Source organism: Meriones unguiculatus, chromosome 20 (genome assembly GCF_030254825.1).
Source record: "Meriones unguiculatus strain TT.TT164.6M chromosome 20, Bangor_MerUng_6.1, whole genome shotgun sequence".
In the NCBI taxonomy this organism is placed as follows: domain Eukaryota; kingdom Metazoa; phylum Chordata; class Mammalia; order Rodentia; family Muridae; genus Meriones; species Meriones unguiculatus.
The window spans coordinates 67,841,143-67,866,034 of record NC_083367.1 but is presented as its reverse complement, the minus strand read 5'-3'; the positions used below and the strand labels follow the sequence as shown (position 1 = coordinate 67,866,034).

Genomic DNA, 24,892 nt, shown 5'->3' with positions numbered 1-24,892 from the left:
GCAAGACAGAAGGCGAGAGTTGCCTGCAGGAATCGAAGCAGAGACTGCGGAGCAGGAAGTACTGGTTTGCTGTGTCTTGCTCAGCATGCTTTCCCATACACCCCATAGGGTGGCACCAGGGACTGTGGGCAGGGTCTTCCCACATCAATCATTAATCAAGAAAATGCTTCACAGCTTTGTCTACTGACGTCTTGCAGAGGCATTTTCTCAGCTGAGGGTTTGCCTCTTCCCAGGTGATCTTAACGTGTGTGAATTTAAACACACACACACACCACCACCAAAACTGAGCAGCACAGCCACGTAGACAAACTGACATTTTCTTCAAAGACTAAACGTACCGCGTAAAAGTTTGGTAACAAAGGGGAGACACTATCCCAAGGGGAGAAAAGTGTATTTAGAAACCAAGAAAGCTACAGGGGAGTTAAGCTTAGAAAACCAGAAAAGGCATTTATGGGGAGTGGGAAAGCCATACAGCGTGTGTACCCTTGGCTGAGCATGTGTGCCTAAGGGAAAAGGGGTGCTGTCACCACCTCGGGACTTGTTTGCTGCTTCCTTTTTTATTATTTTGTTTTTCAAGACAGGGTTTCTCTGTGTAGCCTTGCCTGTCCTAGACTCATTCTGTAGACCATGACGGCCTCCAACTCCCAGTGATCCACCTGCCTCTGCCTTCCTGAGTGTTGGGATTAAAGGCTACTTGATTTCTTTTGAGGTACTAATAGTAACCTCTGAGAAGGCTGCTAATAAGAGACAACCTCCACCGACCCCAGACACAAACTACACAAGGTCTCCATCACAATATATATGCCAAGCAGAAGAAACAGGAGGCAGAATGACTTACAAAGCTCAGGAAGAGCTATCAAAAAGGTTTAAATATGGAGCAAATGATTTCAGCTGAGTTTTAAAACTGACCAATAAACTAAAAAAGGATCAAAATGGCAAATCAAGACTTGTGTCGAAAAGATTCTGATCTAAGAAACAAACAGCAACAACCCAGAAATCCATGAAACTCACTCAACAAATCAGATAAAAGGTCCCTCTTTGCTGGTTAATTTTGTCAACTTGATGTAAACTAGAATCATCTGAGGGGGGAACCCCAGTCAAGAAAATGACTAAGATTGGGCTGTAGGCAAGCCTGCAGGGCATATTCTTATTGATGGGGACAGCCCAGCCCTTGTCACCATGGTGGCCATGTTCTGTAAGGCTAAGAACTGGGCGGTAGTGGGATGGAGCAGGCCTTATCTCAGCACTTGGGAGGCAGAGGCAGGGAGATCTGAGTTCCAGGATAGCCAAGGCTACATAGAGAAAGCCTATCTTGAAAAACCAAGGAATATCCTGAAATTAAGTAACCTACTCACTAAGGTGTAATCAAGTTATTCTTTAGGGATACATTCTCATAAGCATAAGTCAAGACAAGACCACTAAACCAGCACTACAGGTTATCTAGAGCTCTTATGGGCAAACAAATGAAAATTAGAAAAATCAAGTAACTGTCCACTCACTGCTTGGTGAAGTGACACCTAATGTCCCAATGGTTTAAGGAGTCGGAACATCATCTAAAAATTACTTAACTACACGTTCATATGAATTCCTAGATAAACTACTGGGAAAACCGTGTCAAGGCCCCTAGGACATGACCAATCTCCATCACCCTAAGGCACCTGTTTCCAGGGATAATGAATGTGTTCACACAAACCACACACACTAAGATTATAGCAACTTTTTTGTAACAAAATTTGTTTATTTATTTTCTTTGGCACGTAAAAACAAATATTTACAGGTATAAAAACATTAAGAGACTTCAGAAATACAGTAAACAGGACTTTACAAAGGATAGTTTCCACAATGAAAAAAAGCTCACACGGATAATGACAAACATTTAAAACCGACAGACAGGCTCAAGTTGATATGAGCACAATACGTATTTGGTAAAGCATATCTCAGATCCTAACACGGTGAGTTCTATCTTTTTTTCAAGATTCCATAAAAATCACAGCCTTCCCTTAAGAAAAAAATCCAATCAATTTTATCTTAGCACCTAATTACAAATAGATATCCAGTTTCTCTTTTCCTTAAAATAAGTCAATCTTGGTATTTGTATGGACAATTTTAATTTATCTAAACATTATACTGTAATTATTTTAAGAGGTGTATGTCCTCTATTCAAAGGGGCAAAAAGGCATCATAGTTATTTTTACTTTCTTAAGTTAAAATTTAACTTTTTTTTTTTAAAAAGAGCAGCCCTTAGGCTCTACACTTGATATACTAAAAGGTCACAATCTTTGTAAATTCTTTTTACTCTTTTTACTTCCGGGCAAAGGGCCCATTTTACAGCTGGCTTTGAGAAGCTTGCCGTTCAAACAGTCTTTGTTGTTATGGTAATCACACAGACACTTCGTACAGTATTCGAATTTACAGCTTTCCCGTTTGCAGATCGCTCGCTCTAAATAGTGGTCGTATTTTGCAGGGAAATTACAGCGAATACAGGCTTTGAGGCTTTCATTGTTTTTCAATGTCTTTGCCACCTAGAAGAAAAAAATCCACATGTGTTTTAGTGGACTGAATTAATGTGTTACCACCAGGAAGAGCGGCCACGCCTCCACCACATAAACATTTTAGTATATAAAAAATCAGTTCAGCTGCTCTTACACAGTAGCAACTATAAAGTGGAGAACAGGACAGTTTGAGACCAGACCAAAGAAGCACATGTGACCTGTAATGACTGCCTCAATGCTTCCTGCTATAAAGCCAAACCTCATTATGTGACTGCATTAATTAGCAGACACTGGATACCACAGTGCCAAACCATATTCTGAAACCCTCCCTCTTGCTGTAGCTCCCTTCAACAGTGAGTGCCCTTAATATATAAGTTACCAACAGACAGTTACCTCAATGAACTCGCTGTGCCGGCTGTAGGCAGGGCCTTTCTGACCTCGCTGACTGGGGGGCTTGGCTTGAGCGTCTTTTCTGGGAGGTGCCCAGGTTGATGCCTTTTGAACAGAAGTTAGCGCAGTTCTGCCCACAACGTATCCTCTGGTTGAAGTGTGTAGCGACAACTTACTACTTTCCTGATTGAAAGGTTAACAGGAGATGTTAAATTCTTTTCTGTACTCATCACATTTGCAGTGGTAAAAGCATCCCATACAGAGGTTGAAATGCAACCTCTGGACAGTCATACACAGAAACATTCCAAAGCGAACTCACTGAAACTGAAAGTGTGGACCAGAAACTGAGAAGCCTGAGGAATTCAAGGTGCCTTTGAACCAAAGTCCTGCCCACAGAACACAAGGCAATTCTTCCCACTACCAGCAGATGGCAGTAGTCAGTTACCAAACATGCATGTATTTTAGGGTTTTTGCTTGTTTTTTTCAGACAGGGTTTCTCTGTATAGCCCTGGCTGTCTTGGACTCACTTTGTAGACGAGGCTGGCTTCAACTCATAGCCACCTGCCTGCCTCTGCCTTCCTGAGTGCTGGGACTAAGGATTAAGCTGCCACACCCACCTATTTAAGCTTGAGAAGAAGTTTCAAGATATAGCTCAGGCTGCCCTCAAACTTCAAGCCTTCAACATTCCAGGATTAGAGACACATGCCACCATCCTACCTTAGGGGCACATTTAAAGGACATTTCCATCACCAATAAATCCAAGGCCTAAATTTTCAATCATGTACTGACCAAATTGTCAGAAATACCAATTCTCAGCCCTCTGGGGGTCAAACAACCCTTTCACTGGAGTTCACAGCCTTTTTTTAACATTACAATCCATAACTGTAGCAAAATTAGCAATGAAGTAGGAAAAGGGATAATTTCATGGTTGAGGTCACAACATTGGGAAGACTAAAGACCACTCCTCTATACAGTAAGAACCTTCAGTATGCTGATAATTCACTATTTTTCTTGTAACTGACAAAGTTAACACATGCCACCAATTTTACAACCCTTATTTTTAAATCAGTCCGCAATGCAGTGTTTCCAAGTCGACAAAGCAGAATCTCTTAAACTTGGTTTCCTTAATGAGTTCTGTAGAAGGCCTGCACACCACTGTCCTCTCGTTCTCTCTCCAGCCCCTGGGAGGCTGGAGTGCTTTATGCATTAAAGACACAAACATTTGTCTCTACTTCTAAACGAAAATGAGCAAATGCGTTTAATGAAACACATAAAAGACTTACAAGGACTTTTTGTATGGCTTTGCTGTATAGCTGGAATGCTCCTTTATCATTTTCTAGTATCTTCTTCCAAATTCTGCTCACTTTAGACAAACTAAAAAGCAAAGGGGACAAAAATGCTAAGTATAATGGAAAACAGGCAGTTACAAGCTATGCTAACCCACCTAACAGTTTGAGCAGATTGACAAAGTCTAGTTATTAGTGTTCAACCAGACTACCAAACATCCAAAAATTTTAAGTTTTTAAAGCTCCCACTTTTTTTTCCTTTGAGTAATCTATCTAGTTAACCAATTTCATACCAGAAAATGTGTAAAGCTCCACCTCAGTTATTTGACAGAAGGACACTAGATTATTTGTAAAGGACTCTGAAAAACCCGTTACATTAACTGACACAGCACACCTCACAGTGCTGATTACAGAAACCAAAACGACCACCTGTCTGTTTCAGCTAGCCAGATGATTCAGTAGAGAATCTGTCCTTCCACTAGCAATAGACTGTGAACTTCAAAGTGACCAGAACAGATGCATTTCAAATGCGACCAGTCAAACACAAGCCTGCACCGCAGGGCCACTTTGCACTGCCTCACAGCAGGTCCTATGCTACAGGTGCACTGTGCTGCTCTCACACTCACTTTATTAGGTCCATGTCACTGAGCTTCGTCAGAATATTAGCTAGCAGGTGTTTAAACCCCCTCCGGGAGAGCTCAGTAAGGATGTCGAGGTGTTCCAGCCCCATTTTCTTGCCAATTATATTTTGTAGCCTGAAGTTTCCACTGGAGATAACTTCCTTCAGCATTTCTCGATCCACTTTAGGGTTCCGCTTGCCATTCTTTTTCAGAGTTGAGCAAACCACTCTTTCAAAGTGCAGGACGGGCAGCAAGTTTTTGTTGGGATACTGGTCTGGGCTTTGTGATGGCAGCAGGCGAGGCTGGGGACTGTTTCTGAGATTCTCCAGAAGGATGTCATCCTCATGCTCACCTTGGTGTGTGAATGATGAATAGCCGCTGTCTTCGTACAGTCTGCTGCCCTCTAGCTCTTCCAGTTCATTTGGACTGTTGAGTATTTTCTGTACACGCTTATTTTCCTTGTTATCATGTCCCTCAATTGGTGACTCAATCAAAGATAGCCTTTCATGATTTCTAACACAATCCTTACAGGAAGACCCCAGACGCGCAGGGCTGAAGGAACCTTGTCTCCTACTGTCCTCGGGTTCCACCACTTCAAGTTCAGAAAGATCAGGGTTGCAATTTAAACACTTCATCTTAACAGAAAGAACAGGGCTTTCTTCTTTACAACCTATAAAAAGAACATCAGAAACAGAATAAAAATCACTTTTGTGCTAATGTTTCCTTACTGCTTGCTGGGAGCTAAAGCCAGGGTCTTTACAGCCCTCACATACCCAGCACTACAAACGGACACCATTCCTTAGCACAGTGTGCATGTCCCAATCAACAATATTTCCAGCTATTAACTAAAACCCCTAAGACATGGTTCTTTAGGGGCTTTCTACTTGTCCCGAGATGCCACATCCCACCTAGCTATCACTTTCATAGGCTTCCTTTGAACTAAGTCCCCGGCTCCATTTTATCACTTTGCATGGGCATGCATGTGTCATGCTGCACAGGCCGTCACAGGACAATTATGAAGTTGGTTTTGTCTGCCCTTCCATGGGTTCTGGTGTTCGGGCACAGGCAGCAAGATGGAGGGAACGCACATTTACCTTCAGCCCTGGCTGTCAGCTTTATTAATCCTTGGTCAGTGGCCCTGAACTGAGACTGGTGTAGTGCATTTCCTCATTTGTTTGAGACAGAGGACTCGCAAAAAAGAGCAGGAATGCTGTGTGTAGTGAAGGGCTCTGGCATCAAACCCAGCACAGGTGAAATGTTCTTTGCCTATCATTTACAATGCTTACCTCTGGCTCACATGCTCTAGTTTTGGCTCTCATGAGCTTTTCCAATTGGCTTGGGACTGCATTTCACATGTTGGCATCATTTTTTTAAACATTAAAAACAAACAAACAAACAAACAAACAATCCTTTTCCAGACTATGGGATTCTCTGTTTTTTTTTTTTTTTTTCTTGATTAAAGTACCAGAAGATAAAGTTCTTGGGTCAAGAACTTTGTAAAGATAAAGGTAAGTGCTCCTAAACAGTAAGAATCACTTTGTATTCTGTTCAGGTAATTCATCACACATTACCTAATTCCATACCCACCAAATCAAACAAATGTGGGCACATGCCTAGTTCTGCCACTTCATTTATCTGATACCCACTTAATGACAAATTATAGGGTAAGTTAGGTATTGGGGTGATCTTTTAGAGCTGGGCTTTTGTGTTTTTTCAAACAAAGAAATTTGGTCTAAAATTTGAAAAGGGGTCACCGGCAATGGTAGACTTCGGGGAATCATGGTTAGCGGGGTTCAGAAGAGCACTATGGGAACCAGGGTGTGTGACTGCAGTAGAAACACGGGGCATGTACTGCTGAGCACAATAACAGTCTTCTGCGGTTTAAGGCTCCAGCAGTTAACATAAATAGCACCATTTACTAAATTGAGATAAAATGACAGAAAGAGAATTCACATAGCCTCAGTTTTTCCATCCACAAAATGGGGAAGAAAGCAAAACTGCATTAAGTGAAGGATCTAACCAACAAACTTATGCTATTCACAATAAGGCAAACTCACTTGCTTACATCTCTTACACTGCAAATCAAGATAAATTCCACACGAGCACAAATTTAAAAAGCCAAAGTTCAAATGAAAAAAAATCTCTGATCTTCCTGATCAGCGTATTCTATAAGGATTGCGGGGAGGTTCCTTTAAAATGAAGCTACAGATAAAACTCAAATATCTCAATGTTTAGCACACATATTACCCTCCCTCAGTCCAATCGAGAGGATGGGGAAAGCTTTGATAGTGCTAAAGTGTGCCAAGTGTGACCTTTCATTTAAGGTATACAATAGACTTTACATTCCATATTAAATAGTGTAATTAAAGTTGGCGTTTAGTCTTTTTAGCTCTTCCACATGTTAACTAAGTTTCTGTCTCAGACCCCCAACCATGTGGCCAAGATCAAACTCCATCACTTCTTTGCTTGAGAGTGAGGAAATGTGACTAACTGAAAGTAGAATTCAAGAGAAAACCTTTAAGCCTACTTTCAAAAATGTTTAAATGCAGTAATTAATTTATTTAAAAAATATTTCAAGGCTGTAAACCAAGTGGGGGAGGGGACTCGGACGCAGCAAGAATTTCCTGAGGAGGAAAGTTGAGCAAAAGAATCCCATCGTAAAACCATTACATTTCCGACTTTTTACAGCAAACACAATCTCCTAAGCAAGTAGTTTCTTCCCCTCAAGACCTAATTCCTTTCTGATGAAGATCACCAAAATTATATATAGGATTGCTTTTTTCCTTCAGTTCGAAATTTTCTAAGGTATAATGGATGCATCTGTCTTTCATTGAGAAGCCAAGGAAGATAAAAAATAATAAAAAAAACTGCAACTGAATTTACTCCGTTCTCATCCAAACTGTGGAACAAGTGACCATTAATTTTTCAATATAGATGAGAAAAAAAATAAAGCCCTAAACACTACAAATTCGTGTTCTGGGTTTTTTTTTTTTTTTTTTTCTGGTGTATTTAAAAAAAAATCCCTCCCCTGCACACTCCCGGACTTGAGACTGAGAAGAGGCAAAAAAAATCGACCTTTTTCATCTGCGCTCGGGTCGGTGGGCCGAGGGGGTGGTCTCTACATTTGGCGGGAGCCGGAGAGAAGCCCCTGGAGGCGCTGAGGGGGTCGGGGCTGGAAGGTGCCCCGAGGGCGCGGTGCACGAGGGCGGGAGATAAGCGCGAGCGAGCGCAATCTCCCGCGCTCTGCGGCCGGGTCGCCGGGCGAGCGGACCTGGGGAAACTGAGTTCGGAACGCGAGGTGGCCAGAAGCTGGAAGAGGGGGGTGAGGTGCTGGGGTAGGGGTGGAGAGGAGGCCGCCGGGGACACCGGGCCCCGCAGCCCTGTCACGGCCCGCACCCGTGGGGGAGGGGACGGGACGTTTGGCGCCCAGGCAGGGCTGGGTGGTGGCCGGAGCCCGTCACCTGCGCGTCCCCGCCGCGGGGCCCCGGGGAGCCGTCCCGCCCGCCCCCGGCGACCCCGACCCCGCCCGGCAGGCCCGACCCCGCGGGGCGCACGCTCCCCGCCTCGGGGGCTGCGGCCGGAGCGGGGGTCCCCGAGCGCCCGCCCGCGCCACACTCACCGTCCACGGGGGTCCGTGCGCCGAGGCCGCGGGGAGCGGAGCACGGCCGGGGCAGACCGCTGCGCGCGCGCCGGCTCATGCCGGGGACGGCGGGCGGCAGGCGGGCGAGGTGGCGGCGACCACCGGAGACAGGCGACCGGCCGCGGCGCCGAGCTGGAGCTCTTAAAAGGCGCCAGCTGGTACTTTTAAAATCTTTGAATTTGGTGCCCAAATCAGAGCGGGCCAATGGGGCGCGGCGTCCGCACGCGCGCGCCAATAGGCGGGCGGCTTGAGAGGACGCCCCCGTTCGCCCAATAGGAGGCTGCGGGGGCGGAGCCGGCCGTGGCGGCATGGCCCCGCCCCCCGGCCCGAGCCCCGCCCCCGCGAAGAGGCTGAGCGCGCAGGCACGGCCCCTCCGTGGGCGTGGCCAGCAGAGGAGGCGGGGCGCCTGCGCACACCCGCCACGCTACCCTCCCCCACAGCATCCCGCCGACCGGCCTCCCGGGAGTCCTCACGGCCTGGGGACAGCTCCGACTTCTGCCTGAAGGTCTGTGATGGACCCAGACGGGGTCCGGGTCTTCGTCCATCACGCTAAGTGCGATTTGGCGAGGGGCAAGCCCGCCACGCGAAGTCCAGACCTCCCGGCAGTCAGGCCCTTCCCCTGGCTCGGACCCGCCTCTCTAGGATTTAGGCGCGCTCTACTCTCCCTCCTAAATTGGCTCCGCCCCCTGCCCGCAGCCCCGCGCTTGCGCGCTGCGCGGCGGCGGCGGCGGAGTTGGCGGGTTGGCGCGTGCGCGCTGGAGGCCTGGCGGGTCCCTCCGGGCGGGGCGGGCGGGACAGGTGGCGGCCGAGGGACCGCCTTTGCCCCCGGGACGGCGCGCTGCGGGATGCCGGCGTCTGTCGGCTCCGCGCCTCCCCGAGGCAGAGGGCCCGGCCTAGGGGCTGGTCCGCATCAGCGCGCACTCTTAGGAATGGTAATTTGCATTTTCGCTTTTCTGTGGTCTTAACCGAGCGCCTGAGAGAGCCGACCCGTCCCCCGGCCTCCCTCCCGCCAAACTGAAGGACCCTGGCTAGGAGGAAGTGTTGAGTCTGATGGCAAGCTGTAGTGCGGCAGTAATGAAGCCGGGCTTTGGACACTTTGTGCTAGTTTCCAAGCGGTGACCTTATGCTGGACTCAATTTCAGAATACCGCGCTGGAAAGCTAGGGGACGCCCGTTCCAAGACATGCTGAGCCCCTCCAGTTGCCATCTTCCCTTCTCTGCAAGAGTGCTTGACTTTCAGTTAGTGCTCCGTGCAGCTAAAGACAGCGGCGGTGTAAGGGGGGCCAAGACTGGTGTGGAGTGCGGGGTGGATCTAGTCTTTATCTAAATTCCTTTCGTTTATTCCGAGTTTTCTGGCGTTTCCACTTTTGAAATGTTGCTTGAAGATAGTGATGGTTGTTGTTGCTTATCAAAAATTTGGCAGCTTTTTCTGTTTTGTACCCGAGACATAAGCCTCTAAGTAAAAATGTCTGAAAGACACAAGTCCTGTCTTTCTGTGAGTTTATGGGCTAATGAGAACTATTTTGGCAATCAAAATAAGAGAAGATACTTAACTGTCTTAAAGAACTGTTATTAGAGACGTGGATTAAGAATGGTCAAGTTGATTGAGATTTTGAACCATCAACTGGACATTGTATTGGCCTTGCAAAAAACTGAATAAAATATGCTTGAGCTCATCCAGCAAGGCGGTGAGAAAAGTGGCCTTGTGGTATCTGCAGATTTTCATATGAAGTTGTAAATTCTGATGATGCTGCATAGGGATAGTGGACTTTGCTGAATATCAAAATGCTGTCTAGCTGTGGAGTCACTGAACCTTTTATCACAGCACTCAGGAGGCAGAAAAGCTACATCCAGGGAAACCAGGGCTACACAAAGAAGCCCTGTCTTGAAAAAAAAAAAAAATTAAAAAATGCTGTAACAGAGAGATCGCTGTGTGAAATATACTCTCTGATAGAGAAGTGTGAAATGACACTAGGTACAGACCATTGGAATATTGTGTGTAAATAATGGATTTCTGTTTTAGAGGCAGTGGAGACCTATCACACTGCTGAGGACTGACAAGAAAAGGCTTAATATTAGCTTGCCATTCTTAAAGTCTTAGCATTATTTTCACTTAATAATGATTGTGCTCAGAAGTCTAAGTCAGGCTTCACCGTGGTTTCAGGGTTAATCAAGAGAGTGCTTAATTTTTTAATCACCCCAGGGCTGGGAAGAACCAGGTTCCTTTCACCTTCAGGCACGTCCCTCAGTTACGCTGGGTAATAGTATTTGCTGGAATCTCGGTTGTGGATAGTACACGTTCCTGTTTCTACTCTGCTTGACCTTGGAGACTCCTTATCACCTCTTATTTGCATAAAGGGAGGATTGGAATTTTGAGAAGGGAAGGCATTCTTAGTGATAGAGCCCCTGGAATGTAACCTTTGGTTCTTCACTATAGCTTGAAAGTAGTCTTCAGCATTTTTCCCCTTCCTGAAGAAAATGGCTGATAGGTTGTTGGAAAAACTCAAAATTCTATGAGGAGACAAGCATGTTTTGTTATATGCTACAGTAATTTGTCACTGTCCTTTTCAGTTTGACAGGTTAATCACTGACTTGGCCAGCTAAGTCTTTAGTCCCAGCACTCAGAAGGCAGAGGCAGGCGGATCTCGGTGAGTTTGAGGCCAGCCTGGTCTACAAAGCAAGGCAGCCATGGGTACAGAGAGGCCCTATCTCAAAAAACAAAACAAAAAGAAGCAAACAAAAATAATCACTAACTTGACATGGTATTCGAGCTTAGTTGTGATGAAACATTATTGGAGTGAAGCTTTAACAGGTTTGTGGGTTTGTTAGTTTCTTCTCAGTTACACAGAAACAGATATTCTTCATTCACCAGATGCCAGTCTTCTCCTCCCAATTCCTGTCGAGTTTTTGTTTTTCTCCTCTTAGGTGAAACATGAAGTGCAGAATCACCTTCACCCCTTCCAACTCTTTCTGCAGACTTAGTCTATACAAGACATATAAGTATATGGATGACGGAGACATGCAGCCTGCCCTGAGCTTACTGTCTGTGGTCTGCATTCATAAATAGAAGATTCTCCGTGAGTCATTTATGAATAAAATAATCATGAAGTAGAGGGGTGCAGAGACTCACCACTGCCCAGAATCTTGAGACTGTCTTAGCATAAAGTTGAAAAAATTATCCAGTTAGGCCATTATTAGTTTTTGACTTTATATATTTTCAGCCTCTTCTGAACTTAATTTTTCATTTCTCGAATAAACATACAAACATGGGACAGAAATCAATTTTACCATGTTGCAGTACATATTGCTTCTTAGGTATTATCTTGGTTTTTTGACTGCTTATAGCAGTATCATGGCAACTTCTAGAGTAGAAATGTCCCTGAGCTCTAGAACTTAGGAAGGTGAAGGAAAAGGCAACAGTTTGGGTGAGAGCTGCTTGATACCTTGAACACAGCTTCTGGATGGAGAGGGGACTACAGGGTAAGGGCAAAAAGCTCCACCTGGAATCTTTTATTTAGCCCATGTATAAAACTTTGAACACTTCCAGGTGTAGGTCCGACTTACACCATTGTATTGGGTTTAAGTTTCCAGGTCTTGAGTTGGGAGGACACATTCAGACCACAGCATATCAGGAAATGTTGTGGGGTCAGATAAAAGGTGCTATTAATTCTGTCTTGAGTAAGGTGTCCTTTGAGTGAGACCTTGAGGTCTATCTGCAGAGTAAGCAGTTTCTAGGTTTAGGCAGGTGGGAGTAAGTCCATGGCTGCTAATAAGATGGTTGTGTGAATTACTCCAAGCATCCTAACATGGTATGGTTATACTAGACTTCTAATGCTGTTACTATGCTGATCTATGTTAACTTTTTATTGGGTTCCAAATTGCATTTGAACAACTAGGGGTCATTTAGTGAGTTCACAGATGGAAATCTGCTAGTTACTCTGCATGGGCTGATAATGGCTTCCACATTATCTTATTTTTAAATGTATTAGTTTTGCAGTCCTAAGTATGCAAAAGACCTTTGAAGACCTTAAACATGCTCATAATAAGCATACATGGTGCCACTGAGCTGCACCCACAGACCCTTGGCACAATACTTATTGTTGAAACAGTCACACACATAAACTTTGGACAGTTCCTTTCTAAACAGCTCTGATATCCTGATGCACATGTAGTGTAAAATCTGATCTAAGGCTCTTTTTTGACCTGTAATTTACAAGTCTCACACCTTTCTCAGATTAAAGGTGAGAGCTTTCCCTTGTTCTCATCTTGATTGTTCGAGACTGAGTCCTATGCAGTCTTGGATGTCCTGAAATTCACTATGTAGCCTCAGAGCTCTTCCTGACTCCGCTTCCAAGGAGTGCACCACCACTGCCCAGTGAAATCCAGCATTTTAATATTCCTCACTTTAGCTTTCGAATAACTGTCTTTTGGATCAAGGAGAAATTAGGTAATTGTAGTTACACTATAGTTGTAATATTAATGCTGAAGTGGAAATAACAACATGTGGGAGACTGTGAATGAGTTGAATGACCAGTTTTGAGTTACATGAGTTATTGAAAGCTATACCAACTCTTCATAAAAACATAAAATAGGGTGGGCATTCACTCCTTTAATCCCAGCACTCAGGAGGCCTGGTCTACAAAGTAAGTTCAAGGGCTGTTACAGAGAAACAATTTTGGAGGTGGATGGGAGGGAGACAAAAAAACATAAAACAAAACCCCAAAAACTGTGAAGTAAGGGGCTGGAGAGATGGCTGCTTTTTCAGAGAACCTGAGTCCAATTTCTAGCACTCTCTGGGAAACTCACAACTGTCTGTAACTACAATCCCAGATCAGACACGCTACTCCGGCCTCCATGGGTACTGCAGGCATACAGTACAGACATACATGCATCAGAACACCTACACATATAAAAGTCAGATTAATAAACATTTTTAAAGACAAAGTATCTTTCATGAGATTAGAGGTATGCTGTTCATCTTACCTTGTTTATGTGCTAAATACTGTAGATAACTTAGAAACCCTTGCTTATCATTAATGGTTTTGTGCTACTTCCTTTCAGATAGACACTAAACCCTCAGTATAAAGTATACTGAAAATTACAAGCTGGCTTTTAAGGAAGTTTATATATTAAATATATACATATGTATATTTAAATGTATAGAATACTGAAGAGAAGCACATTATGTATGTTCCTAAAAAATAAACTACTGTTGATTCTAACAACTTAGAGAAGTGCCTCATAATTCCTTTATTATTTGGCTAAAGTACCTAAATCCTAACAACAGCCGCATGGAACAGTCAAACCTTCCCTATTTCACTTTTTATAACAACAGTGCTAAGTCACAAGAAAAGATGTAGTTAAGCTGGCCAAGTCTTCAGTGTTAAGGTCTGAACAGCTTGCAAAGTACCAAAATGTCTACTCTGATCTTCATAGGTGAAAATGCAGTGCAGTGCCTTGACAAGTGGGATTAGGAGTCTGCAAGGATAAACCTACTAGATAGATACATAATTGGATCTGAGTTTGAAGAAGCCAGCTTTACCATATCTGGAGAAGGAGAGATATCTTAACTATTAGGTATTAGAAGTATTTGGAAGGCTGGAGAAATGGCTTAGAGGTTAAGAGCACTGGTTGCTCTTTCAGAGGTCCTGAGTTCAATTCCCAGCAACCACATTGTGGCTCATAACCATCTATAATGAGATCTGGTGCCCTCTTCTGGCCTGCAGGACACATGCAGGCAGAACACTGCATAGATAACATACAAATCTTTTTTTAAAAACGTATTTGGGATTTTCTATGAATTGTTTTTTGTCACGTGATGAAGATATATACTTAAGTAGAAATATGTCTAAGTGCCAGCTGATACATGTCAGAGTGAAATGTTATGCTTGCAATTTATTTCAGACAGTAAATATATGAAAATCTTATTGAAAGTGAGCAGTGTTTGACAGTTCACAGACATTAGCCCCACTCAGAAGGGGCCCTTAAAACCTTAGTTGTGAAGCTGTCATACTTAATAATATCACAGTGGCAACACCTGGGTTTTGGAGGGGACATATTCTATTAAAACCTGTACATTTCTTTGCTGCTTGTATGTGAACCTTGTCAGTAGTAGGTGGTGAGAGGCATGATAAGCATGTCGCTTACATGCTAACAGTCTTACATAAGACTGGAAGCATGATAGCACAATCATATCTCCTTTTCCATGGCACAGCCTCTAGGAGTACTCCTGGACACCGTTAATGGTTAATTCTGTAGACTTGGTTAGCTGTTACCCATTATGATGGTTATTCTGGTTGTCAACTTGACTATATAAGGAATAAACTAGTTAGTCTATAGAAAAAAATAATAATAACTTTATAAAGAAGCTTTGTCTTTTCTGGAAAGCATTTCTAGTAGAGATTCATAATCTGCATAGTCCTTCAGTGACTGTATCAGGTCATCCAGAAGACAGTCTCCTTGCATGAAGCTTTCAAGGTCATGTAGTGATTTGTTTATTCTGTGATCTGTGACCCTGTTCTGTGGAAAGTTGTATGTTCTTATTTTCTCTGATCTTCCTTTAGTTCCAACCTAAAAAAAGATGAGGGGGAAGTATGTGAGATGTATTTAGATCCAGGACAGTTTAAACCTTCAGCAATGCAAGAACCAAGTATAAAGCCCAGACTTCGCAGATCACATGGGGGTACAGAAAAGAGAAGATAGATTCTCGAGTCAGATATAAGTACCTGAGTCCTGCCTCTGCCCCTTCAATGCTCTATGCCTTATGGCTAAACATTAAATTTCCATTAGCAAAATACTGATTACATAATGATGGAGTCTGGCAAATGGCAGATATTTAAACAGAAGAAGCAGAATATTGATGTGTACATTTTATGTATATACAATCTCTGGGAACTAATGTCATCCTGAAGTGGATAAAAGGTATACATACTAAAGCACGGAAGGATTGTGTATATCATAAAATGAAATATAAAACAGTAGGTTTAGGATGCCAGTACTCTTGCTTCCATAAGTTTAAAGGACTGAAAACTGAGTAGGATTTGGTCCACTTGGACCAATCTGAGAAAAATACCCTTGACTATAGAAAGCAGAATAAAGCTATACACGGGTACTGCCCATATAATAAATGCAAGAATAGCAATAACAAAAACGACACTACCGATATTTTTGTTTATGTAAATGTTTCCTGAATTCACTTTTACCTGGATCTTTCTAGCATTGTATCTTTTAGTAGTTTCTTCTTCCAGATGCATGCTGTATAACTTTGCACGTAACTTTTTCATAGCCAGCTCCCTGTTTTTCAGCTGAGATCTCTCTTGCTGGCATTCAGAAGTAATACCTGAATAAATGTCATGAGAATTAAAGAGTTTTAATATAATAATATTTATTATCAAGGGCTATTCCTTTTCTTTCCCATCCTTTTTCTTCTTTTACGAGGTGATAAAAACAAGAATCTAATAGAAAACTTTTTTTTTTTCCATTTTTTTGAGACAGGGTTTCTTTTGTATAAGAGCCCTGGCTATCCTGGAACTTGCTTTGTAGACCAGGCTGGCCTCGAACTCACAGAGATTCCACCTGCATCTGCCTCTGAAGTGCTAGGATTAAAGGCTTGAGTCACCACACTCAGATGACTTTTAAATATTTTTAATACAGACTGTTTTCAAAGCCCCAGTTCTCATAATTTTTAAAAAGACTTACAGAAATGAATGTAGCGTATAGAAGCTACAGATCATATTATAGAGTAATAAGAATATTTTCTTCTTACCCTATTTTTGTTTCAACAACCCCCTTACCACCACAGTATTTTATGGTTTTCTGTATTTAAAAGGACAATATCCTTTTAAGTATGTCCTGAGGTCTTAGCTACTCCTGGTTAAGAGGAACTAAGGCAAGTTGCGTCTGTGCATGCTCTAGTTAAGGAAAGCCTGAGCCACATTAACCAAATGTTCCTTGTCACTCAGAAGCCACTCCAGTACTCTAGTAATACTTAAAAACATGGTTCTACTCAGTAGTGTACAGTCATTTTTTTTCCAATTATCTAGATTCAAATTATCTTGGCTGTTACTCTCAACGGAAAAATGCTGCTGAAATTATATCTAAAACTGTCCATGCACCATGCTTCCGTGAAGGAAGTCCAAGTCTTTTATTGCCTCCAGGGTCCTTATTACTATCTTAGCTCTACAGCCAATAACTAGTAATGTAGAACCTTTTCTGATAAATAATTCAGATAACTGTCTCACTGAGGTTTTTGGGACTAGCAAAATCTATTAAGTATGTATTTCATAACCCAAGAGGCAGGACTCTGCTGTCCTTCATAGTGACTAAGGTAGCGATTGCTGTGCGCACTCCCTCTTTCTTCCTGGCTTTGTGATTACCCTGTGTAGCACCGCCTACAGAGCCAAGTAACTACTTAAGAGCCCTTACTGGTACATTTTAGGAACTGAGGCTCTGTTTCAGGGGTTACTCAGTGCCCCCAGAAGTCGATCTTGATTCAAAGTTTTGTACTGAAACAGGAAGAACGTACCTGTAGGAAGATGCACTATCCTCACAGCACTGTCTGTGGTGTTTACATGCTGACCTCCAGCTCCACTTGCTCTCTTAGTATCAATTCTCAAATCTTTAGGATGGATCACCAGTTTAATCTGTACGTACAAAGAAAAGTCGGAACTTTAAGAAACAGCTGTGTGCACCAGCTGTCTTCAGGTGAGCCCTACACATCACATACATGCCATTCATAAAATTCACATAAAATTTAAAAGGTTTAAGGACAGACCATAGAATATTATTTTAGATGGTTTGTTTTTCTCTCTTAAATGAGTAGGGAATAAAGTGACACTCCATAATCCTCAAAAACTGAGCTTTCTGCTTCATAAGTAGCAGAATTAGGAACTATGAAAACCGAGATGGCTTAGAGAAATGCCTCAGTGGTGAAAAGTGTGTGCTGCTCTTAGGATCTGATCATTATATGACCCCAGCCTCCTTCAGCTTCAGCTCCAGGGGATCCTTGCCCTCTTCTAGCATCCATGGGCCACATGTGTACAGATTCACACACATAAATACGATTTTTTTAAAGTAATTAATGAAGAATTTTGTTGCATTCAAAGTGTTTAGCAGAGGAATAAGAAAATAATAGCAGTTTGAGTACAAGAAACTGTTCTGGGGAAGAGAGGAGACACTTTTTAAAATATAAACATAATCTGGAGGCAAAGACCACGCGGCCAGGTAATGCACTCCACGAACACTGGAATCCACCAGCAGGGTGAGGCACTGTCCTGGGAGATACCACCAGAAGCACCATGTCTAAAAGCGTCTGTTCTGTGAACAAGTAGAGACTGCTCTATGGCACATCAGTCATTCTGCAGTAAGATAACGCCTATACAGTTGCTGGAAAAGCTAGACAGAACCTAGACCACAGTGTGTAGGAGCAGCAAGGCTGTCGACAGTGGCTCACCTATGCTTCCTCTCTTAGCTCTTCCGCTCTTCCCTCTTCCACTCTTCTCACAGAGAGTACACCCAGAAAGGAAACCCACCGACCCTACCACACACCTAACCAGCACCTTAAAATCGGCAAGTAGAAACCCTCAAATCATTCATATTTCACTCTTTAAGTGAATTAACTTGTCACTTTTAGCAGATGAGAAATTAACAAAATAGATTTTTCTTAGCCTGAGGACTTGCTGTACACACTCAAGGCCTTTCTAATACAACTGGGTTATGAAGTAGCAACTATGCTGAGTGATCAGCCCTTTACTGATGGCAGCTGGAGAGGTAAAGTGAGGCACACAGCCAGTCTACATTCAACAGCTTCCACTCCCTGACTCAGGGGAGAAGCTTACAATGCCCATTTTACTGAAGGAGAAAAAATCCAGGGTGTATCTGGACAATGTAAAAACATTTTCATTCTTACCACCTCTTGTAAAATTAGATTTCTTTAATTAAATTTTCAAGAATAACTCAAAATATGAAAGGAGGGCCAAGTAATAAGGTTACACAGTTGCTGGGAAAAGGGCCCTGTGCCAGCTCCATTTCTATACTTTACCTCAGCAGGTTGGGGCAAAATTGCCACCGTCATGGTGCTAGTGTGGATGCGGCTTTGCTTCTCTGTCTTTGGCACTCTTTGTACTCTGTGCACTCCTCCCTCAAATTTCATGTGTTTGTAGGCTTCTGGACCTCCAATGCTGGCTGACGCATGTCTAAGGCCACCTTGAGAACATAGGGGGAATCGAGTTATTTTTATCATTCCTGCCAATCATAAACAACTGACCATCACATGCATTCTCATGAAAGAAAGTTAAATGAGCCACAAAATAACTATAAGTAGAGAGTACAAGCATATTATAAAACTTCACAAGTTTGATATCTGCTTTTTTAATACATAATCCTTAATTTTTAAAATTTATGTATTTAATTATATGTCTGAGTGTTTTAACTGTGTATGCATATGTACGTATATACATATAACACATGTGTGCCAGGTGCAAAAGGAGTCAGAAGACAGCATCAGATCCATGGGATTTATGTGTGGCTGTGAGCCACTATGTGGGTGGTGGGAACTGAACTCTAGCCCTCAGCAAGAGCAGCCAGTGCTCTTAACTACTGAGCCAGCTCTCCAGCACCTTAGTGGATAACTGTTTATTTTCACTTAACTAAAGTACAGTGCTGAGGAATTCACCTCAGCAACAGTTCAAAGACCACATTTTGGGTTTCTTTTTGAGACAGGTTCTCCTGTAACCCAGGCTAGTCCTGAACTTAGCGCAATTTTCCTGCTTAAGCCTCTTGGGTGCTAGGAGTACAAACGTGAACCCAGTGTGTCCTGAAACTACTTTTCAAAGCTCAAAATGCTTATCCTGTCATGGCTTTCCACCATACTTTACAAGAAATTTCAAAACTGTGATTTTATTTAAAATCATTAGGTAAATAACAAGCATATCACTACTTAGTCCTTACAAATAAGTTCTGATCATCATCTTGCCAACCCTTTCCTCAGGACATGCTGTACATAAGTCTTTATGAATATTAATCAAGCTGATTAATATTCATAAATTACTGACTGTGCTAGTTAGAATAATCTAAGGAGCAGCTTCAACTAGGAAACAACTCTATAACACTGACCTGTTGGGAAGCCTGTGAGGCATTTTCTTGATTGATGACTGATGTGGGAGAGCCTGCTGACTGAGGAAGAGGGTGCTGCTACCCCTTGGCAAATGGTCTTGGAGTGCCTAAGAAAGCAGGCTCTGCATGCCAGAGGGAGCAAGCCATGCAAGGTAAGTAAGCCGCTTTCCTCCATCCCTGTGTTTCGGTTCCTGCCTGCAGGTTCCAGCCTGGAGTCCCTACCCTGACTTCTCTTCATGGTACTGCAAACTGAAAGATGAAATAATCCTTTTCTTCCCCAAGTTGTCATGATGTTTTCACAGCAACTGAAACCTTACTAAGACACTGACCTAGCTCACTTGGGAAATATTCCAGCGTTTCAAACTGCCATCTTTTGAATGCAGCATACTGCTGGTACATGCCAAACATCTCAGAAGTGAAAAGCATGGCTTCCTGACCACCCACACCCGCAGTCACCTCCAGGATCAAGTCACTGTCATCTGTTTCTTCTGAAGGGACCAAAAGGGAGATGATCTGTAAATAAAAGATAACACCGTCCCGTAATTAAGAACTCCTCAAAACAATGCCCAAAGCTCCGAAATTAGGGAATTCAGATTGCAACCTAAGTTTCTCTACACAAATAATATTGCTCTTCAGTATTCTGGGCATCTTGCTAACAAAAAATGTATAGTATTTAACTTCCAGTAAGGTATTAACGTTACAGTTACATTTTAAGTGTTATAAAATGCAGCTACTTTTGATAGGGTTGTTTTTATTTCTTCTTTGAATTCTTTCTTTTGTGTTTTTTATGCTCCTGCTTCCCCCTCATCAGTGCTGGGAATAAAGGTGTGTACCAGCACACCAGATTTACGTGCTGCTAGGGACTGAGCTCAGGGTCCCATGGTGTTGGGCACACTCTAATGCTAACCTACAGCCCTCAGCCCCACTTTGGGAATTCTTACATGCTTTGAATCAACGCCCTGTGTTAGAACAAAATGTCTGGGAGCAGGACATCACACCATGTGTAGAATACAGAAGAAATCCTCCCGTCTTGACATACAAGGCCTAATATGGAAGGAAGAGGAAGGCCCTCATCTTTCATTTGTCAGTTAGCTTCCTACCATGAAAGAGAAAACTTTTGATTTTGGAAGTTTAGGACTGGCATTCTATCAATGCTAAGATAAAGGCACCCCTGAAGTTCAGTTCAGTTGACTGTCACACTGTAATCTTTCCTGTCCACTGCCTATACAGAATGAAAGATAAATAAAAAACAGAAAAGCAGATCCGTGTCCGTTTGCCTTTCCATTAAGAACTGGTACAAGAGTTTATCAGTGAGAGATGTACACTATGCAACTCTGGTAGCATGAAAAACTTGGATGCTAAGAAGCATGTCTTTTTTCTGCTTTAAAAATCCTTTTGATGCTGGTAATTCCTTCATGGAGTAAGCATACAAGAAAAACATCACATTGTATGCCTACGATAGATAAAAGTTTGTACCCCAGTAAGACAGACTGGGGAAAAAAAAAAGTTAAAGGGAAAAAAAAAAAGTCTGGAGTTGAAGACATGGAGAGAACCGAGAGGTTAAGATCCATGACTAAGTTTCCAGCACCTGTATCAGGCAACTTCCTCCTGTCTGTAATTCCATTCCCAGGGGCTGTGACGCCTTCTTCTGGCCTCTAAGAGTACCAGGCAGGCATGCTTGTGCTTCACAGACACACTGGCAGACAAGTATATACAAATATAAAGAAAAATCAGCACCAACAAAAAAAGTTCTATCTATAGCATCAGGCTACTTTTCTGGACTCCTTTATAAGACTGTAATGAAATGTGAAAAGATTACTGGTATAACATACCTACTCACATATACATAACATACCTGATGCTTCAGCTGAGTTATTTCTCTTTGACACAAAACTATTTCACTCTCGGCAAGTTTCTTTAAATCTTCATTCTCATCTAGGAAAAAGAACAGCCATTAATTTTTTTCTTAACTAGTGTTAATTGCCAATAGATTTCAAGTTTGTGCGTTTATAGTTACCACAGCTGAAGGAAAAAAGGAAAATTTTTTCTTGTTCTTTTCATAGTTGCCACTAATTAAAATTATTGATACAATAGTTTTTACAAGTATGGGGCTATTAAAAAGACTTTTGAATAAAAACGTTAAATGAAAAAAGCCACAATTTAAACATTAAGACTGAAGTATTCTCTATAGTTCACCTCCACAAAAGCCATAATAACAGAGTTTAAACGAAAAAACATTTCAGGGCTAAAGAAATGGCTCAGCAATTAAAAGCACTTGCTACTCTTCAGAGAACGTAGGTTCAGTCCCCAGTACGCACATGTTACTCCCTATCAGTTCAGTTCCTGGGACACCTCTTATCTTTTTGGGCACTGGGCATGCATGTGGTACACATGTATACAAGCAGGCAAAATGCTCACGCACATACAAGTCAATTTCAGAAAGTTTTACTGGTCTTATTTGCTATATGCACTCGCCTGTTTCTATGTGTGTGCAGTGTATGCGTGTTGTGCCACCAAAGGCCAGAGTGGGGCCCTGGGCCATCTGTGACTGGGGTTACCGACAGTTGTGAGCTGCTACATGGGTGCTGGGAACAAATTCTGGGGCCTCTGCAAGAATGCTCTTCACAGCTGTGCTCTCTCCAGCCCCAATAAATCCCCATCAATTTAGTTTACCAAGTTGGGCTTCACATTACCAAATGGAGGCATTTAACTAGTTATGCCCAGGACGGGCACAGAAGATTTGAGCAGTTAAACCAAGTTGAAACCTATAGTGGGAAGTAGTGGATATTTCCTTAGGATAAAGTATCCTGCCCAAAACATTTATTGGAGTCTGTCCAGTGTTTATACAAAATATTCCTTTCATCTCTGGTTTTATGATTATTTGAGTTTTCACTTTTGGCTTAGATATACTTTCTCATTTGTTTCTCTGTTCTAGGGACATGTGCAGCCTGGGAAAGAAGGGAATTACAAACTGTTTTCTCTATGAAGCATCATGTGCACATAGAGTTTAAGTATGTGTTCTTATCTATCAATGACATTCATCAGTGGGAGGTGAGAGTACACATCCTGGACCTTCCTTAGAGCAACATGACAGCCCTAAGTTCAATGGTTCCCCACTCGAGAGGGCATTGTTTTCCCCAACTCTTTAAGTAACTGCTGTTGTCAACCCCCACCCCAACTAACTCTTGATAATGAGAATTTGTTTGGATTTCCAGATTACAGTAATCAGACTTTTAATTAAAATGCACGTTGACAAAACTGCCAGATTTAAAGCTGTTTTTCAGTACAAACTGAAAAAGGTGTAACCTTTCCAAGTCAGCTATGAGCTTGCTCCTGTTTCTTCTAAGTTGTTTCCTCAGATTCATTTAGGTAGTTCATTCCTAGTCCCAAAGGTCTGCCAGTTCTCTCTGGAACTCTGACTTGTTACTGCCTCTACATCCTTCCATAGTTCAGTGCCTACCCTGACCTCTCTGACTATTCGGGCTCAACAGCTTTCTCTGTAGTTCTTCTAGTCCAAGATGGAAAAATCTGTACCAGTATCCTTATAGCTTTATTTTTATTATCTAAATATGCATTCAACAGCAAAGCTCTTTTCCCCCTTCAGTGAAACTCAACTTTTGTATCCCTAAGTTAGATTAAAAACAGAACTCATTCTGGCCCCCCTTTGTTATAATTCCACCCTACTATTTTTATGACATAACTAACTCATCATGTCTTGTTTCTTAGTCCCTTGTTTTGTGCCTGACTACCACTGTCTCTCCTCTGGATGGTCAGCAGCTTCCTCCTGACTCCTTCTCCACACCAATGTCACAGTGGACGTTCCCTAGATAATCCACCTGTTTGCCTAAAATGTAAGGCACTGTCCATAGTCTGCACAAACACTGCTCATCTAGCCTCTTTCTTATTTCATGTTTGCAGTGGTTTGAACAGGGACATCTCCCATGGACTCCTGTGTATGAATGCTTGTCCCATTGGGAGGAGCACTATTAGGAAGTGTGGCCTGGAGTGGGTGTGGCCTTGCTGGAGAAGTGTGTCACTGTGGTGTGGGCTTTGAGGTCGCCTATGCTCGAGCTCTACCCAGTGTGGCACGCAGTCTCCTTTTGCTGCCTGTGGATCAAGATGTAGACCTCTTAACTCCTCCAGCACCATGTTTGTTGCATTTGGCCATCCTTCCCACCATGAAGATAATGGAGTGAACCCTTGAAACGGTGAGCCAGCCCCAATTAAATATTTTCCTTTATACGAGTTGCCTTGGTCATGTTATCTCTTCACAGCAATAGAAACCCTAACACGTGTTTCTCTTCCACTGCCATCTCCCATACCTATTCTACTTATAGGTACTGCTCAAGTTCTTTATCCACGTTGGTCATCTCTGCTTCTACTCCCTTGTCTTACACCACCTAACCACTACTTTCTTGCCTTTAGCGATCCATTTTAATGCTACTTTCTGCTTTTCACCACTTTTTATATTGAAATTAAAAGTTCTTGCTTTTTATTTGTTCCCACTTTCGTGTGCGTGTGTGCATGTTTGTGTATGTGTGGGCACACCTGAACATGGAGCCTGGAGGTTGATGTCAACAGTCAACCTCAATCCCTCTTCCCACTTTCTTCAGTGAAACAGGGTCTCTGAATCAAGCCTGGAGTTTCCAAGTGTGGCCTACTTGGCAAACGTCTCCGGAGGCTTCAAGAACACAAGGCACTTGGGCCTCCGACTTAGCTTCGAATTCTGCGGAATCTCGAGGGAAATCTGCAAAGAACTCGAATTTCCAGGTCTGGGATTCTATAGTCACCGGGCTGCAGCGCCTAACTACCAAGTCTTTCCTGAGCCTCTGAGCTGCCAGGAGGGGAGGGGAGCCACCGAGAGCCTGAGAACTTCCGAGGGCTGACGGGCAGGCCGTGTGTCTACGGGACCGCGGAGCGCCCGCGCGGGGTGTCAGAACGCTAGTGCCGCGCTCCTCGGGGGCGTAGACGGCTTCCACACCGCCGGAGCGGCGGCTTACCGTGCAGCAAGGCTTCGGTGTCCCGCAGCTCCCGCTCCTTCTCGCTCAGCAGCCGCGCCGCCGCCGCCAGCTGGGGTCCCCCGGCGTCCGGCGCGGCCTCCGGGCCCGCGCGGCGCTCCAGGAAGGCCCGCAGGGGCCCGCCGCGGGCGAAGAGCTCCTCGGCAGGCGGCGGCGTGCCGCTGAGGGCGCGGCGGGCCCACAGGCGCCGGGCGCCGAGCAGAAACCCGCTTCGCATCCTGGCCGCCCGCCCCCGTAGCCTGACCAGCCAAAGCTGCCGCTACCCCCGCCGAGGACGAGGAGGCAGGTCGCCCAGGCCGACCTTAACAGCGCTCCCGGAAATGTTGCGACAACTT

At 43.4% G+C, this 24,892-nt stretch overlaps 2 protein-coding genes across 4 annotated transcripts; both read right to left on the bottom strand.

Annotated features, from left to right (window-relative positions):
• Nucleotides 1–1,717: 1,717 nt before the first annotated feature.
• On the bottom strand, nt 1,718–9,064 carry Fbxo5 (F-box protein 5). 2 transcript variants are annotated; one of them, XM_021661953.2, is made up of 5 exons: nt 8,408–9,064; nt 4,795–5,458; nt 4,166–4,256; nt 2,886–3,065; nt 1,718–2,522 (listed from the first exon to the last, which is right to left on the bottom strand). In XM_021661953.2, the coding sequence occupies exons 1-5, from the start codon at nt 8,736–8,738 to the stop codon at nt 2,271–2,273; spliced, it is 1,518 nt and encodes a 505-aa protein (XP_021517628.2). In that variant the 5' UTR covers nt 8,739–9,064; the 3' UTR covers nt 1,718–2,270. The 2 variants fall into 2 exon arrangements, with proteins under 2 accessions (XP_021517628.2, XP_060229406.1); XM_060373423.1 differs by having other exon boundaries at nt 8,902–9,062.
• A 5,243-nt stretch (nt 9,065–14,307) lies between these two features.
• Nucleotides 14,308–24,892, bottom strand: Mtrf1l (mitochondrial translation release factor 1 like). Of its 2 annotated transcripts, XM_021661951.2 has the most exons (7): nt 24,540–24,892; nt 21,395–21,474; nt 19,869–20,052; nt 18,467–18,630; nt 16,952–17,069; nt 15,630–15,766; nt 14,308–14,997 (listed from the first exon to the last, which is right to left on the bottom strand). In XM_021661951.2, the coding sequence occupies exons 1-7, from the start codon at nt 24,772–24,774 to the stop codon at nt 14,785–14,787; spliced, it is 1,131 nt and encodes a 376-aa protein (XP_021517626.1). In that variant the 5' UTR covers nt 24,775–24,892; the 3' UTR covers nt 14,308–14,784. The 2 variants fall into 2 exon arrangements, with proteins under 2 accessions (XP_021517626.1, XP_060229405.1); XM_060373422.1 differs by lacking the exons at nt 19,869–20,052; nt 21,395–21,474; nt 24,540–24,892 and adding an exon at nt 19,540–19,847.